General features: G+C 37.9%; 2 protein-coding genes across 6 annotated transcripts in view; both read left to right on the top strand.

Annotated features, from left to right (window-relative positions):
- Positions 1–4,977, top strand: part of LOC131799883 (usherin) — a 41,568-nt gene extending 36,591 nt beyond the window's left edge. For 3 of the 5 annotated variants that reach the window (XM_059117573.2, XM_066159478.1, XM_066159475.1), the window contains 4 exons: positions 506–815; positions 1,240–1,282; positions 1,551–1,817; positions 2,220–4,977. In XM_059117573.2, coding sequence (XP_058973556.2) covers positions 506–815; positions 1,240–1,282; positions 1,551–1,817; positions 2,220–2,578 — 979 coding nt within the window. In that variant the 3' untranslated portion in view covers positions 2,579–4,977. Of the gene's footprint in view, positions 1–505; positions 816–1,239; positions 1,283–1,358; positions 1,818–2,219 lie in introns of those variants that run through there. The other 2 variants (XM_066159476.1, XM_066159477.1) reach the window with 2 other exon arrangements.
- A 1,311-nt stretch (positions 4,978–6,288) lies between these two features.
- The window catches only part of LOC131799861 (uncharacterized), a 30,468-nt gene continuing 20,727 nt past the window's right edge, over positions 6,289–16,029 (top strand). The window contains exons 1-12 of the mRNA XM_066158915.1: positions 6,289–6,419; positions 6,625–6,938; positions 7,164–7,308; positions 7,790–8,103; positions 8,970–9,117; positions 9,475–9,780; positions 10,163–10,465; positions 11,023–11,333; positions 11,914–12,058; positions 12,411–12,789; positions 14,540–14,793; positions 15,131–15,718. Of these exons, the coding sequence (XP_066015012.1) occupies positions 6,350–6,419; positions 6,625–6,938; positions 7,164–7,308; positions 7,790–8,103; positions 8,970–9,117; positions 9,475–9,780; positions 10,163–10,465; positions 11,023–11,333; positions 11,914–12,058; positions 12,411–12,789; positions 14,540–14,793; positions 15,131–15,718 (3,277 nt within the window). The 5' untranslated portion in view covers positions 6,289–6,349. The remainder of the gene's footprint in view (positions 6,420–6,624; positions 6,939–7,163; positions 7,309–7,789; positions 8,104–8,969; positions 9,118–9,474; positions 9,781–10,162; positions 10,466–11,022; positions 11,334–11,913; positions 12,059–12,410; positions 12,790–14,539; positions 14,794–15,130; positions 15,719–16,029) is intronic.

The following is a 16,029-nucleotide window of genomic DNA, read 5'->3' as shown; positions in this document are numbered from 1 at the left end:
CGTATATGCTCTCTCTAAAAATCTTCCTATTAACCTCCTTATATCCTACTGTAGCTTTTCTCCATCTGTGCCTTTTAAAAGTAGAAGACTTTTGGCCTCAATTCTGCAACTTCCGATTTTCAACGAAAGCATGTTTTTGATATTCATAGACATGATGAGTTATTGCTTTCTAGTCAGGCTACATATAAACGCATAGAGAGTATTTCGATTGAGTATTTTGATAACAGCGACTGGTGCAATAAAAAACAACGACCGATCAGAGAAAAAGTGAAAAAAAAACTGAGCTTATTAGAACTCAAATCACCCGCTTAAAAAGGCGGGAAAACACCAGCGACCAGGTAGCGATTGGTTTCAGTATCGCAGCTGATTGGTTACTAACATGGCTCCGGTCTTGATCAATCACGAAGGGAAGTGAGGCAAATCCATTGCAAACTTGGATTTCTATTTTACTGGCACTGGTGATCAGCGTTACATTGTTATTTGAAAAAAAATCTTGATCTTGCAGATTTTTTCAAGTCATCGTCATAACATACTGGTCAAACTACGATGGTGTCGTAAACCCACCATCAGATTTTACAACACAAGAGCTGATGACTTATGAAGAAGCTCACAAATCTCTACTGCCTGCAGCTTATGTCACTTTCCAGTTTGGAGGAAATGATTTTTACAAACACCAAGAATTTACTGTAGGAGATGGAGTCCAATCAAGCAATAAAATAAGAAGCAAGAGAAGTAATAGCGAAGAGTATTATTACAACAAACCATTGCACCCGAATACGAACTACAGAGTGTTTCTCAGAGCTTTTGTCTCAGAGGTATTTTTGTCAACAAATGTTTTATTTAACACCATAACACAAAAGACTAGTGGCCTACTTGTCACGTTCACGCTAAATCTAGTTTTAAAGTACTTATTTAGTCACCCTCCTTTAAGATTTGCACTCATGTTACAATCGTCTTACTCCAAATACCGTTTTATTCACGGCTCCGAATTTCCAAACGTCGTGTGAGTTACTAAGTCTACACAGAAATCTCCACTTTATGATGTAGATTGTATAGAGAGGCACTTCTAAGGCAAAGCACGACATGAACTGTTACAGCGCGTGGGTTGCTTTCTCTCTAAATTTTTATCTTAGTCATCAAAGTTCATTCGCTGGATCTTTCTTAGAATAGCAATCGTTCATAATTAATTTGAGCTGGTTGTATGAACACTCACAATGTTTCTATGTACTGTCTTCGCAGACACTGTACACCTCGAGTAGCTTCATAGTGCTGAAAACCAAAGGTACTGTGCGATTTTTGTAAGTTTATTTATTAAATTGGTTAGGTGACTTTCACCATTTATAATTTTTATTATATAGGTATAGATCAACCAGGTAGAATTGACGAATTACTTTCCGCACTCTCTGAGCAAGTACTATACGAAAAGTCTGCGCACAGTCTGAGAATACTTTTCTTGTGGAACACTAAAGAGTTTTCCTCGGAGTTAGAGCATTGCTTGGTTTAGGTGTTTTTAATTGAAACCAGGACGCGTTACAATATGTTCATGACAGATAAACCAGTGGTCAAGGAACTACCAGAAAGGACAACAATAATAGTTGGCGAATTGGCTGAGTTGACATGTGAGGCCCATGGAGATCCAAAACCTTCTGTTACTTGGAGTAAAGACGGAGACACCAGTATATCGCGAGCAACGTTTAACAATGATGGCCACATTCTTGTTATCAGAGACGTGATAACTCGTGATAGCGGTCTTTATGAATGTACAGCATCGAACATGTTTGGAGCGAGCCATTCAGCAACAACTTTGGTAGTGACTGGTAAGTTTTAAAATTAATATAATTTTTCGGTACCTAATATAGTGAAATATTCACCTATTGAGAACGTTGGTACGCTAAATAGCCAACATGGCGTCATGTGATCTTAAATTATTGGTTCTTTGCCCTGATGAACTGCTAGCTCATTGCAAATCATTCCCTTGTTACCCAACCCATTTGGCGCGTTAGTTTTAAACGACAAACTATTTCAAAACCGTCCTATCCCTTATTATTTCTTATCCTTACTGATTATGTATTTTCTACCTGTCACTCAGTTTTCTTTATTTTTTTTACCACAATATCAAACAGGCAATCAAACTTGTTTCATCGCCTGATACGTTTTATTTCCGCTGTGGTTTGTTCGAACTTGAAAGTAATAGTTTCCCCTTTTATTCTCTGAATTAGAAAAACAAAGCATCTTTCTCATCGTTGTCATCGCCTTTTCCTGTGTGGTTTTCGTTTTATTGGCGATAATTTGTGGAATGGGATGTAAGTTAAGAAAAACTAAGCTCAGATTAAATGACACAAAGAAGAAGGCAGACAGTACTATCTTTGACGACATCGGTCCACTCGACTCTTCGTTTGATGAGCTTGCGTCTTCTCCAGAATCGTGTCTTCAACTCAAGCCCATGTCTTCAGAAGGCCAATCGCCTGCATTTCCTGATCCTCAAGCTTTGCAGTTTGAAAATAAAGCATTCGGCCACCAGAATATTGGCTTTGCGAAAGAAAGTCAAGGAAAAGAAATAGGAGATACTGAATGTTGATTTGGTTTTATACTTCTACATACTTCCACACTCCTATCAGTCGAATGATAAATCCGCTAGGGACATACTTATTTCTGTCAAATGATTGCCAAGTCAAAAATGAATACAAGCTTTGGTAAAGCCACCAATTCTCTAAAAAAAATATTAAAATACTTTAATCTTTTTTAGTCCTTAGTTAAATATAGATATTAGTTGAGAGGGCTACTGTTTACGCTCGCTAGAGGGAGAACTCGATTTACACTTGGCCTCAGACTGAATATTTAGTTTGAATATTTGTTGGTCGTAGAGTATTAACAAGAAAATTTTTGAAGCCTTATCATCCTTTTCTTGATACCCTTGCAGCAAATAAGGTAGATGATTATAGATTATTTTTGATAAATATTTTTGAGTTATGATCATATTGGGATGAATAGTGTTTGTTGATTAAGCAATAGTTATAAATCGGATAGTGTCGTTTTCCCCATTGTGATAAACCCTTGTTCCTTGTGCTTCTGAGTTTCAAGCTCTCCTTTCTAATGAGCATCTCCTCCTTCGTCCACTGAGTAAAAGAACCGATCACAGTGGACAGATGGTCGAGGCAGCTTAAAAGTGTGCGTTCAACAGTGAAATAGGGTTTTAAATTCCATCTTTATACCATCAGATAAATGCAATTTAGCTGTTGCATCACGCAAGGTGTCACACAATGTTAGCTTGAATCTTGAGCGTAACATCTACTTCAATAAGATTTGTGAAAAAGACGTCAAATAAACTTAGTGAGACGGTTTCGGACCCCATTGATCACGCGCTCTTCAAAATCTTTTCTATCTTTTTTCTTGTCGAAAGCATCTTTTCCTTATGGTGAAAATTAAACATGTTCAAAGGTCATACCGGACTAAACATCCCCCAGGATCTACTAAAGTAAACGAAAGGCATCTGAGTTCCATTGTTAAACATGTTTCTCTCTCCTGATGCCTTGAAATTGTTACATCCGAAAAGATCAGAGTGGAAAGTTGTAGGATTGATTGTTCTTTCCCCGTGACCCTGTTGTCAAACAGTAATTTGTAACTCATGATTTCAGCTTGATAGAGCGATAAATCAAATACCCCAAGAGGAGGAAAATTGTTTCGTGAAAACTGTAACGGTAAGACTCGCTAATTTTTAAAACTTCCTGGTTCTGGCTAAGCAACGAAGAAAGTATGGCAAAGAAGTTGTAAGTTTGAGACACTGATCGATTTAAATTAGTATTGGACAAATAAATTCGATTCTATCGCTATCCCCGAGGGGGGAAAGGTATAAGAGGAGATTATAACGTATAGTAGACAACAATGATTATTCAGTATGAAATATTTTCATTATCAAGTACTTGTGTCGCCTTATATGGGTATTTTGTGGTTTTTCTTGCGTTGATGGTAATACTTACCGGAAGCGGAAAAACTATTTCAAATTTTCGGTTTCTCATATAGCTCCTACAAAGCGGAATTTTGGTTTGTAGCAGCTCACGTCACTATTATCCCTAAGATGAGATTTGAGGTTAAAATTTGATCGAGGAGGTGTCAAAATGCGACCTCTATGAGTCAAACTTGTCTACACGCCGGACAGACGTTGCATTTTAGTGGCATTGCATTTCAGTTTCGCTAACGAGATCTTCTCACCCTAATTGGATTATTCCCCACTTACAACACTTTAAATTTGATACCGACTGAATGGTTTTACATGCATTACGAGCGGGGACATTAAAAAGGGGAATCAAGAGATTCTTATGATCTTTCTGGCTCAAATAGCCGGTCAAACAAGGCCAAAGTGATTGCATTTCGTGACTACAACCATCAGTTTTGTAAATAAAATCATGATTGAAGTTTAAAACCACAAACTGTATTTCTTGGTTTTTTTTTCGCTGTTACTTTTTCTTTTGCTTCAAGTGAACCCAGCATCATTCATCATGAAATCTCTTAGTTTGGATCATTTTTGTTTGACTCTTGAAGTTCTGCCTATGTGTAAAGGCCTCTTCAGCCGTGCTGCAACGGGAGACTCAATCGATCACAGCTTCAAAGTTATTTTATTAGCCGAGATAAGTGGATAGCAGATCAGATCAGCAGAGTAGCTTTTCCATTTTTTTTCGTAGTAAATGGCTCGCATGCGTTGCAGAAGCCGGGCAATATTAATAAAATCTGTATTTAAAAAAAAGGATACGCACTCACTTTGATAATCTATGTAGACTTCTTTTTTGAAAAATACTAAGTTGAATTCCGATTATATTATATATGAAATGAGTCTTCCTTGTCTCCGGTCATTTGCACGTTTAAAAATTATCCAATTGTCACTCAAAAACAAGGCTTTGAGAGGACTATTTCATTTGGTCTTGTGGAAGAGCTCATACTATGGTTTAAGGTCGGAAAGAAGGGAATGTTAAGATGAGAAATTATCATCTTCATCTATTGATAGGTTTTAGAGGGAAATGACGATGAAAACTCTAACGTTGAGCTTGTTGTTTACGGAGTGTTAACAAGATAGTTGCGATTTCTGCCACAAACTCGCCAGAGTGGGGTGAGTATGGAACAAAAGTCAAGTGAGTATAGAATAGACTACAATATTGATATACCCACAATTCTGTAAGGTGTTATCCCGCTTAAGACGCGATATTTTCCAGTCCTTGCACAAAGGCAGAAAACACACTTTTCGAATGAAGCACAGTCCTTTCAACCTGATCTCGGATTCCCTACTGCCGCTTTCTTAATCTAACTCACGTATATGAACTAATCTTGACAGCCCACGATATCTTAGGTAAACAACAAAAAAAATGCTTTATCGTAAATAAACAAAAAATGCTTGATTAAAAAACATCTGTCGGCAAAGTGCAAAGCAATATCTTTGACCCTAAAATTCACCATTTCTCTCTTAAACTATTTTTTCCTCTCCATCCAATAGCATTTCACTGTCACGTAATTTGTTTCTGAGGACTAGACATTCTACAAGAAATTTCATCCATTCCGTTGTATCCGAACAGATAAGATTGGTAAGCTGTCGGATTCAATATTCTGCCTCCGTGACTCCGTTGTCAAAGAGTAATGTTTAATTCATAGATTCAGTTTAGTACATGTCGAGACATGTACTCTCTTCATAATCGCATTTGGCTCACATCCGGTAACAAGAAGTACTTAAAAGGGTCAATGAACTGTCGCATTCGTGATTCTAGCTTGAAAGAATAATAAAACCAAGTCTTCCTATAAAAGGAAATATTGTTTCGTGAAAGCTTTACGGGAACCTTGCCAAATTTAGAGACTTCCTGGCGCTGACTTAGCAACGGGGAAAATATGGCAACGATGCCTGAAAGACAGAGATATGAGACACCAAACTATTCATATCAATGGCGGACAAATTAATTCATTACTCTTACCTCCTATATAAATAACTGGGGTACAAGATCGAAAACATACCATAAAATAGACGAAAAGAACAATTGAGTACTGAAGTATTTTCAGTAAAAGGTATCAACTACTAATGTTGCTTTATGTGATTATGTTTTGGTTTTTCTTGCATTGTTGGTAATTGCTGTATTTTTCGATGAACGATTCTAAATATTTATGGTGTCGTATGAAGTTCCTATGAAGCATCATCAACGACTGACGCCACTGTAATTAGCTGGCCAATCAGATGTCCATATTGACCGTGAGCTAAGATTTGTGATTCGCCCTTAAACGGGGAATCCCCCCGGCTTTAAGCACCTCTATAAAAACGAACGGACTTACATAAACAGAACACAGTTTGATTGATTTCACTTGCCGACTGAATAACATGTCCAGATTTGAGCATAAGTTGTATTTCCACGTCGCTTTGCTCGCTTTAATTTTTGTCTTGGCCTCAGGTAAGCGCAGCTATGTCATTTTTATTATTATCATTCATGATGAGAAAAGATCCCATCTCAAAGAGATTCCCACGTGACCTGGATGAAAATGAATAACGACTTCTAGTAGCAGACTGACCTAAAGTGAATTGGCCGTCCAAAGTGTATATTCAATGGTCACTCTAGTGCCCTTTTTATAGCAAGTAATATGCTTTTGTTTTTATAGGAGGATGTGTTGATTTGGACCTTGGAATAGGAAGTGGAACAATTCCTGACAATGAAATGACTGCTTCTTCAGAGCAAAGTGCAAACACACCAGCCAAGAATGGTCGCCTTAACTACGCATCAGGATCGTCATGGTGTGCAGGAACAAGTGACACAAACCCATATCTACAGATTGATCTACAGACACTTCATATCATCTGCGCTGTGTCTACTCAAGGGAATTCTGAAGGAGATCAGTGGGTGAAAACCTACACGCTACAATTATCCACGGATGGGACAACTTGGACAGACTACAGTGAAGGTGGACAAGTTAAGGTACTGGAGAAGCATTGTGAGACATAACTGCTAAAAAAATTATAGTGTACATTCATAAGTGGACAATAAAGGGTGAAACTGAATAGTTTACAGTTATAATGATGTTTCCTATTCCCCAAATAAAATTTAATAATTATCAATATTGCCAATATTTACACTGTGTATATTGTTATTCCTACCAATTAGTGATGACGATTAGTGATGTGGATATTTGTTTGTTTTTAGTTTCTGAGCGGAAATGATAACAGGAACTCAGAAATGAAGCACGTAGTTTATGGAGTGTTAACAAGATATCTGCGATTCTTGCCACAAACACACTGGGGTGAGGTGTGTATGAGAACAGAGGTATTTGGAGTGAACCAAAAGCCGGGTGAGTTGGGAACTTAATTGTTATGTAATGTTGCGTGATTGTGATGATCTGCCACTTACTTTGTAGTTCTGTTTAAGAGACTCTGTTATTGTTTAACACATTGTTTTAAACCTACCTGCTGTGCTGCAATCTGTTACTTTTATGCTCAGCGTTGAATTGCCTTTATGTTCACCCAAGAAACTTAATTTACGTAGAAGGGGAAGTTGATAGCATGGTCTATAATTTATGCTGCGAAAATGTCGTTACGTAACTGTTAGAACTCAATTTAAGTCTTAGCACTTTTAATTTATATCCCAGTTGCAATTTTGTCAGTTGAAATGAAACTTAATTGCTTTAAAATTTCTGGGTTGGAAGACGATTTAACCAGAGGTGACATTCTACAGACCATGTAGTGGTCGTTTGATTGATTGGGTTTTTTTTATTATTATTTAATTAGTCTTTTATAAGATGTAAAGGCTGATTTTAGTTTAATACCTTGCAGCGTGTGTTACTGAGGCCATTGGACTGGCCAATTATGGTGGAGTTCCAGATAGGAGCTTCTCTGCCTTATCGCATTATGACTCTAGGTACATACCCTCTCATGGTCGACTGAATGGAGATATTCGGGGTTGGGCACCCGAGACGAACGCCAATCCTGATGACTACCTACAAATTGACCTCCTGTATGAGTATGTTATCTGTGCTGTTGCTACTCAAGGAGCTAAAAATATAGATGAGTGGACAACTTGGTACAAGATTCAGTTATCTTTGGATGGAACCACTTTTGTCACCTATAGAGAAAATAATAGAGACAGGGTAAGTTTAGATGAAGCCCACGACGGTATGTGCATGTCAAAAAAACTGAAATTAGCCTGAAATTAGCAACCAGAGCAGACATTCATTATCATGCGCCGAGAAGAAGGACACAAAAGAGGGGAATAACTGTTGCTGAGATATGCACTGCTCCTTCCAGCAAACATAAATCTATGTACATGGCTCATAGATATTATTCCCTGACGAGATGTGCTAGACTGGAAAATATTTAAGTCGAGGTCACAACATACCAACCGAGCACATCATGATTGAGAGCAAAATATTTTCTTATCATTCACGACCTAATTTCTCCTTGTAATTAACCCATATTTTTCGAAAATTTAGGAATTGTTGAAAAACAGCCCACAGGAAATTCTAAATACAGTTATCTTGGGGCTCCTATGTACCATAAACACATCACATATACCGTATGCAAATTAGAACGTGCTTAACAAACAATAGAATCCGTGTATAATACGCACTGCGATTTTGACGGTTATTTTTATTGTAAAAAGTGCGCATTATACACGGGTAAATACGGTACACATCACAAGTAAACTTCCTCTAAGTTAATGTACCACTACAACTAATATTTCAACTTCTACCACAGGTTCACTTGCACCTTTTGAGGTAGTTTTGTTAAACTTATCTTTCTTTAGCAGTATTAATAATTCTTTCAATCAAATTTGCTAGACGTTAGAGACACGTATCTCTTTGGTTTGAGGTTCAATTTTGGCTAATTACTAGCTCAAAGTCAATCTCTAGGGAATAGTTTATCACTGACTTATAATGGTGAATGATACATTTTGTTTATAACAAAATACATATATGCCTAGCAATAATTTTACTTTTTGTATTACAAAATGCAGATCTTTCGTGGGAACTCAAATAACTATGGCATTAAGAAAAACAATCTTCAGGACTTTGCAAGTGCAAAGTTTATTCGCTTTCAACCCACAGGTTATAGTGGCTTTAAAGCCCTGAGAGTGGAAGCTTATGGAATGCCTTTAACTAAAGGTATTTAGTGGGTCTCATGTTTTTCTCTAATGAAGATGCAATAACCAATTATCTTCGGAAGTGAAGATTCGGAAATTTTACGGAAGTAATTGGGAATTGAATGTTATCCCTTATTATACAACCCTTGGTTAAATTAGAATCTTTTTAAATATGATTGTAGGGGGGAAGATTGGAGAATTCGACTTATCAACACCTTTTATATTTAGTAGGATCTTACCACCTATATCCATTCCTAACATCCTTCACAGTGCTCTGACAGATATCGAACGCTTTAAGTTAACAGTTATGGTTGATTTACAGGTTCCTTTCTCAACAAATAATTGAAGTTTATATATGGTGTATTTTGATTTATTTCAGTTCCATCACAACCTCCTACTGCCTTCAAATTGAATGCAATCTCTTCTACCACCATAATAGCTTCCTGGAAGTTACCACAAGTCTTTGCCAGACATGGAAGAAACATTACTGGATTTAAACTGTTCTACAAAAAGAAAGGTTCAGTGCGGTTACCAACCACCTTGCTTATTAGCAGTGGATCCGCGTCAAGTAGGAATTTTACCGGGCTCGAGAAGTACACCGAATATGAATTTCAAATCTTGGCTTTTACGTCTGATGGGGATGGACCAAAGACCCCTGTTAAGGTGGAGAGAACAAAGGAAGATGGTATGGGTATATCAGGGTGAACGAGAAAAAATGACGACTGATTCTGAGAACTCCTTACAAGAGAGCTATCGACTCTATCTGTCAATCCATAGGTTGGAAATTGAAATAACTTACTTACTTACTGGCCACTGAATCGTAAAAGAGGAATAGTTTGTATGCGATATTTTGAATTTTAATGCTGAATTCTAATCCTGAACCAATTAATAAAATGTGGTACAGAAGCAACCTTGAAGTGAGAATTAGTGCTCTTGACTGGGTAATGCGAGTTGTTACCCTTTCAGTAGCTATACATGCAGTTTGAAGTAATCTTCCACTTGTTATGTAAGGATAGCACAATTACACGATCAGTTGTATATAAAGTATGGCGTTTTCACAATTGCAGTTCCATCACAAGCTCCGAACAGCTTCATTGTTACTGGAGTTAGTTCTACAATTATCCAAGCATCCTGGCAGTTGCCACCAGCAGACTCCAGACATGGAATAATTAGAGGTTTCAAATTGTTCTACAAAAAGAGATGCTCTACAGGATCAACAACCACCTTGCCCATCAATATTGGATCAATATTAAGTACAGACGTCACTGGGCTTGAAAACAACACAGAATATGAATTTCAAGTGTTGGCCTTTACTTCAGCCGGCGATGGACCGATGAGTTCTCCCGTACTGGTGAAAACCTTGCGACATGGTAAGAATTGATAAAATATGCCAAATTCGTTTTGCATTAAGTTTGCATTTAGCAACAGTGAAAAAATTGATGAGCTGATTGAGAAATAAGAAAGCGTTGTTACGGAACTTTAAGGCTTCCTAAACAGTCCTCAACTTAGCCGGACCTTTTACCTGAATCTTTACTTTTGTCAAAGGCGTTAAGAGGGCCAAAAGCTAACAGTGGGAATACTTTTATTAATTTAATCAACCCTCTTATACAGAAATTTGCTCTGACAAAGGCAAACGCTCGAAACGTCAGCTTTGAAACTCTTTGCGGTGGCCAATTTAAGGTATCAACTCAGTTGATAATACTTAATTACCCTGTTATACTCTCCCACCGGTGCAGCACCACAGTTTCTTGAGAAGCTTACCCCTTTTATTCATTCCTCTTACGCAGAAACCCTGGGTTAGACCTGTAGCAAATAACCGTCCCTAAAACTTTATTGTATAAAAAACAATGGAGCTACGCTCTTGGTGGGAACAGTGTAACGTTAATAAGGCGTATTTGATATTTTTAACATTTTTTTCAATGCGCAGGTTGTGTTGAGTTTTACCTTGGATTGGAAAATGGAGAAATTCCTGACAATAAAATAAATGCTTCTTCCGGACGAAGTTCCAACACGCCAGCCAAGAATGATCGACTGAACTACACACCCGGATCATTATGGTGCGCAAGAACAAATGACACTAACCCATATCTACAGATTGATCTACAGACACTTCATATCATCTGTGCTATGTCTACACAAGAGAATTCTCAAGGAGATCAGTGGGTGAGGAACTACAAACTACAATTATCAATAGATGGTGAGAATTGGACAGACTATAAGGAAGGCGGAAAAGTAAAGGTATACGATGCGTTTTTTATTTAAAAATTTAGCAGTAAAAACTGTAAGTTAACGTGTAATGAGTTTTCTAATTGCATCAAATCTCCATAGTATGCAGGAATTCACTTCGTTGTACAAACAGATAACAATACACTTGAGTTGCTTGAGATACAAAATAATTCACAATCCTTTTTCACCGCTGGAAAGCGGGTTCTAAATCATTATAGTATATGGCTTGCATGGTTTGTAGAAGCTGAACTCCATTCCAAAATTTATCTTTCAAAGTGGCCACCTCTGAATTTTAATATGATTTAGAAACGAACATTAGTGAATATTCAGTGAAGCTTGGGCAAGTGAGAGATTGCTGTCATTCAGATGGGAGTATTACAATGTTATTAGCCTGCTGATATGGACCATTTTTATAAAATGGCAAGCTGAATTCCTTTTATTGTGTGAAACAAAAATGAGAAATTGTCAAAAAGAAGTGTGAAACGGCTTACTTACATTTAGCCACCTAGAAAGAGTTTTATGATTATTCGTCTCCTATTTTCGTGTCAACAAGGAATTTTCCGATTGGAAATGGTTATCTTAATTTTTCAAGGTTTTACAAGGAAACAATGATGGAAACTCAAGTGTTAAGCATTTTGTTTATGGAGTGTTAACAAGATATTTGCGATTCCTGCCACAAAGTCACCAGGGCAGGGTGTGTATGAGAACAGAGGCGTTTGGAGTAAAAGGAAAGCCAAGTGAGTATGAAAGTCATCCATAATGATGCATGTATATTATCAGACATCCCCTTAAATTGAAGGCTAGTCTAAGATACTCTGCTTATCTTGAAACAAGGTTATGGACCTATCAAAAACACCAAACCACTAATGAAAACCTTTTATGCTTAGGCTCAATGTTGAACTCGGTGTCAATACTCACCTGGGAAACTTGATTCACGTAGAAAGAAAATAGTTGATACGAGATTTTACTGAGTTTAAATCTATTTTTAGTGCTCAAATTCCATTTTGAACTTAAAACTTAAATCTTAGTTTTCATCTTGAATTAATTTTGGTTTTAGTGTTTGACAGTATGTTGGTTTTTCTTTGCAAGGTACCTATAGCATCTTCCCTGCTTGTGTCATCGCATTGTCTTGCCTTGTGGTTGTGTTGCTCATTATAATTTGTGGACTGATATTGCATCGGAGACGAGTTGTTCCTAGTGAAGGCGAAAAGCCTAAAAAGGAAGTTGGCTTTGATGGCTTCGACCGCTCATTTGATAAACAGCGGAGTGATCAACTTGCTTCACATCCTTGTTCCTATACGGGACTCACACCCACGCCTCCGAACGAACAGTATGATATACCTTATAAGGACGAGTTCTTTGAGGAGGAAGGGGGGACCGCTGCCTATTACAATGTGCCAATTCAAAAAGAAAGCAATGAGAAACAAAATGAAGACGTTTATGAGGATATAGGTCAATTCTACAACTGATTTCTTCTCGTCTGATTAAGATTATATTTCCTTTTATAGAAACGGTACTTCGATGCATGACAGACCTTAGTGACCCTGTTCTTGACTCGCTGAACGAGCAACTTGGCGACGAAATGCATTCGTTTGAAGCTTGCTAAAAAGATCGCGCCAGCGATTACAGTGCAGTTACTTGAGGGACAAACATAACCTCAATTGGTTTCCGATTAACGCAGTTTACAAGTGTAGAAACTACTTTACAAAGCCTTAGGGGCTTCTTTAGAGTGCAACAACTCTTGATTTGATCTTTATTTCTGAATTCTGTATAATATTTTTCTTGTATCTGTATAATGACATATTTTGCATCTGAAATGAGATAAAATCTGAAATGAGATGAAGTGAGATAACATACATAGGAATCTCGCATAGGTAGATTTGAACGTAATCTATAACCTTGGAAGAGAAGTAAACAATATTCATAATAAAGGTAAGATTTTAATTTTAAAAGGCAGCTTTTTAAAAGTCTCTTGTGATATATAAGTCGACTTTAATAATAATATTAATAGTTTATTAAGAACTCTCTTGCAGCTAAATAACTGACTTAACGAGCTAGTGAGACATTAGAAAGCTATTGTATCAATAATAAGAGAACATTGGTATTATAGATATAAGTTTGTACCGTTAAAATAAAAGATATATACTTAAATCATTATTTGCACGTGTGGAGACATGGAAGGGTTTTCTCGAAAAGGTTTTATTTGATAGCCTCGTTAGATTTTAACTGCTCTCCCCTGTGTATAAGAACATGTTTCCTGACGCTTTAACACACTTCTCAGTGACAAAGAAGCCACATAAACTTAAGCTGCTTACGAAACCAAACCGCTGCGAGCTTTAAACAGTAACTCGGCTGAATTATGGGGAATTATGAGTTACAGCACAAACATGCTGTGAAACACCAATTAAGAGGCTGTTTCTCTTATTTCCACCCGGTCAATTTCGCGTCAAAAATAATTTTGCCTGAAACTCTGTCAACAGGAAGACTTTACCTAAGGAAGAACTAAATTAGATTTGGTTTGATTCGAAATAAACTTCTGACTGCATTAGGGGCCATAATTATTTCCCAGTCCGTAGGGACCGTCGCAACGTCTCGGAAATTGAAAAATAGGCATATTTTGTAACATTGTAAAATACTTGATTCGCATAGTTAAGCCACATATATACCTCTCTAGTTTGCCAAGAAAGTTAGAACTTGCCCTCTCAATATATATGAAAAGGTGAATTTTAGCATATTCTGACCACTAGAAATCGCCGTCAGCCGATGGCCGTAAATAACCTTGATTTAGACGTAAAGTTTTGGGATTTGGGACCTGGTTGACAACTCTATCCTACACAGCCGTTAAGTTTAGACCTTTATAGGCAAAAATATGCAGAAACCCCTGTACGTTTTCGATGTTATGACCGTTTGAATCAGCACATGTACAAGCATTCGCGATTTTTTCGCCTACACCAAAATCGAACCACTGGAGCAGATTTCGTCATAATAAAAGCTTACCTTCGTCGCATCTTGGGTTTATGTGAAATTTCAGATATTCCTCGCTTCCCAAACTGACGAACTTTATGATAACTCCAGCAAATAACTCCAAACTTCAGCGGTCGGCATCTATCGATACTCTTCTTTGATTCGTTGTTGCGAACTAAACTCGAAAACTAAAGCCATGTTTCGCGCTTAATGTCCTGTTGAAACTTTGAATTGCATCTGCATTCTCTTCTAAGGTCGGATGAAGCCGGTTGCTATCACAACAGCTCTCTAGTAACCGCTGTGAGAGATGTCGCAAAAGAAGTTGGGGTTGAAGTTCATAGTTATCACTACTCGGAGCCGCAGTCTGGTAAAGACATTTGCGATCGTATCCTCTGTCCAATGAAGTCCTCTATTCGTGCTTACTGCAACGAAGGGCACGATATTCTAACTGCCGTGGACATGCGAGATGCATTGACGCAACACCCAGTGAAAGGAAACAACAGCTGCAGTGAGCATAGTCGACGAATCAAAGAACACTCTCTGTATAAATAAGATTGAGCATTTTAGTAGCTTCCACAACTTCGAATATGGAGATACCGGTCTGAGAGTATGGAAATGTTATGGCATCGGTAAAGGGAAGTGCATTCCATATGACGTAATTTATATCAAGCACCAAGGTCAAACGTCCCTTCAAACCATAGAATCTCAAGGGTTTTATGATCCTCCTGAAAAGCGTGTGGTCAAGCGTCGTTCAAAGGGCAGCAAGGAAACAGAGAGTACAACGCCATTGTTTGAATGCTCTGCGCTTGGATGTGTTGAAGTGTTCGAAACGTTTTCGCAACTAGAGCTGCACCTGGACGTTGGAGAGCATACAGTCAGCAGGTTAAGCCGGTATGATGCAATCAAAAGGGAATGGGCCCTTAGGTTCTCGTCGATAGATACCGCCGGTATTGAGTGTTCGAGCTGTTCGTTAGATTCCAGTACACCAATCACTTCTCCCGGGGATACTTCGCCCCACTCGTCTCTACGAACAGTATGGGCCGTAAGCAAACCAAGAGGCAGCGTTAGATTTTCAGAGAAGGTAAAAGAATACCTAACGGCACGGTTTACACTTGGAGAAAGAACTGGGCGAAAGGCAGACCCCGCTCAAGTTGCAGTGGACATGCGAAATGCGAAAAATGAATCAAATGCAGGTTTGTTCACTAGAGAGCAGTGGCTGACAAAGAGCCAAGTTCAGAGCTTTTTCTCCCGGCTAGCAGTAATGCGACGAAAAGATCAGGGTGTGATCGGGATATCGCTGGATGAGGAGGAAGATGTCCAATGCGTCCAGGAAAATTCCGAGAGACAAGATCTGGTAGACAAAGTTAACAAAGAGATCGAAGTCTCACATCCAATCTGCTACGACACGTATGACCTCTGTGAACGTTATCACAGTAACACACTTCAGAAATTAAATGTAGTTTTGTTGAGAGCCATCTGTAGTCATTTTGAGATCCCTGTAAATTTGAGAGACAAAAAACAGATCCTCATAGAAAAACTGTCGGACATGATTAGTGATTGTCAATATGTTTCTCAGTAGACTTATGTAAACAATGTCTTATACGGTAGCTGAAAATGTAGAATATGATCTACAGATAAACTACCTTTAGTTCCGATATCAAGTTCTGACGGCGTTGTTATAGTGTAATACATTATAATATCTAGTAGTCAGTGAAATGTTTTGATGAAAACGATAGAAAATTTA

Source organism: Pocillopora verrucosa, chromosome 12 (assembly GCF_036669915.1).
Source record: "Pocillopora verrucosa isolate sample1 chromosome 12, ASM3666991v2, whole genome shotgun sequence".
NCBI classification, from domain to species: Eukaryota; Metazoa; Cnidaria; class Anthozoa; order Scleractinia; family Pocilloporidae; genus Pocillopora; species Pocillopora verrucosa.
The sequence above is the reverse complement of the archived record's forward strand: the minus strand, read 5'-3'. Positions and strand labels throughout refer to the sequence as shown.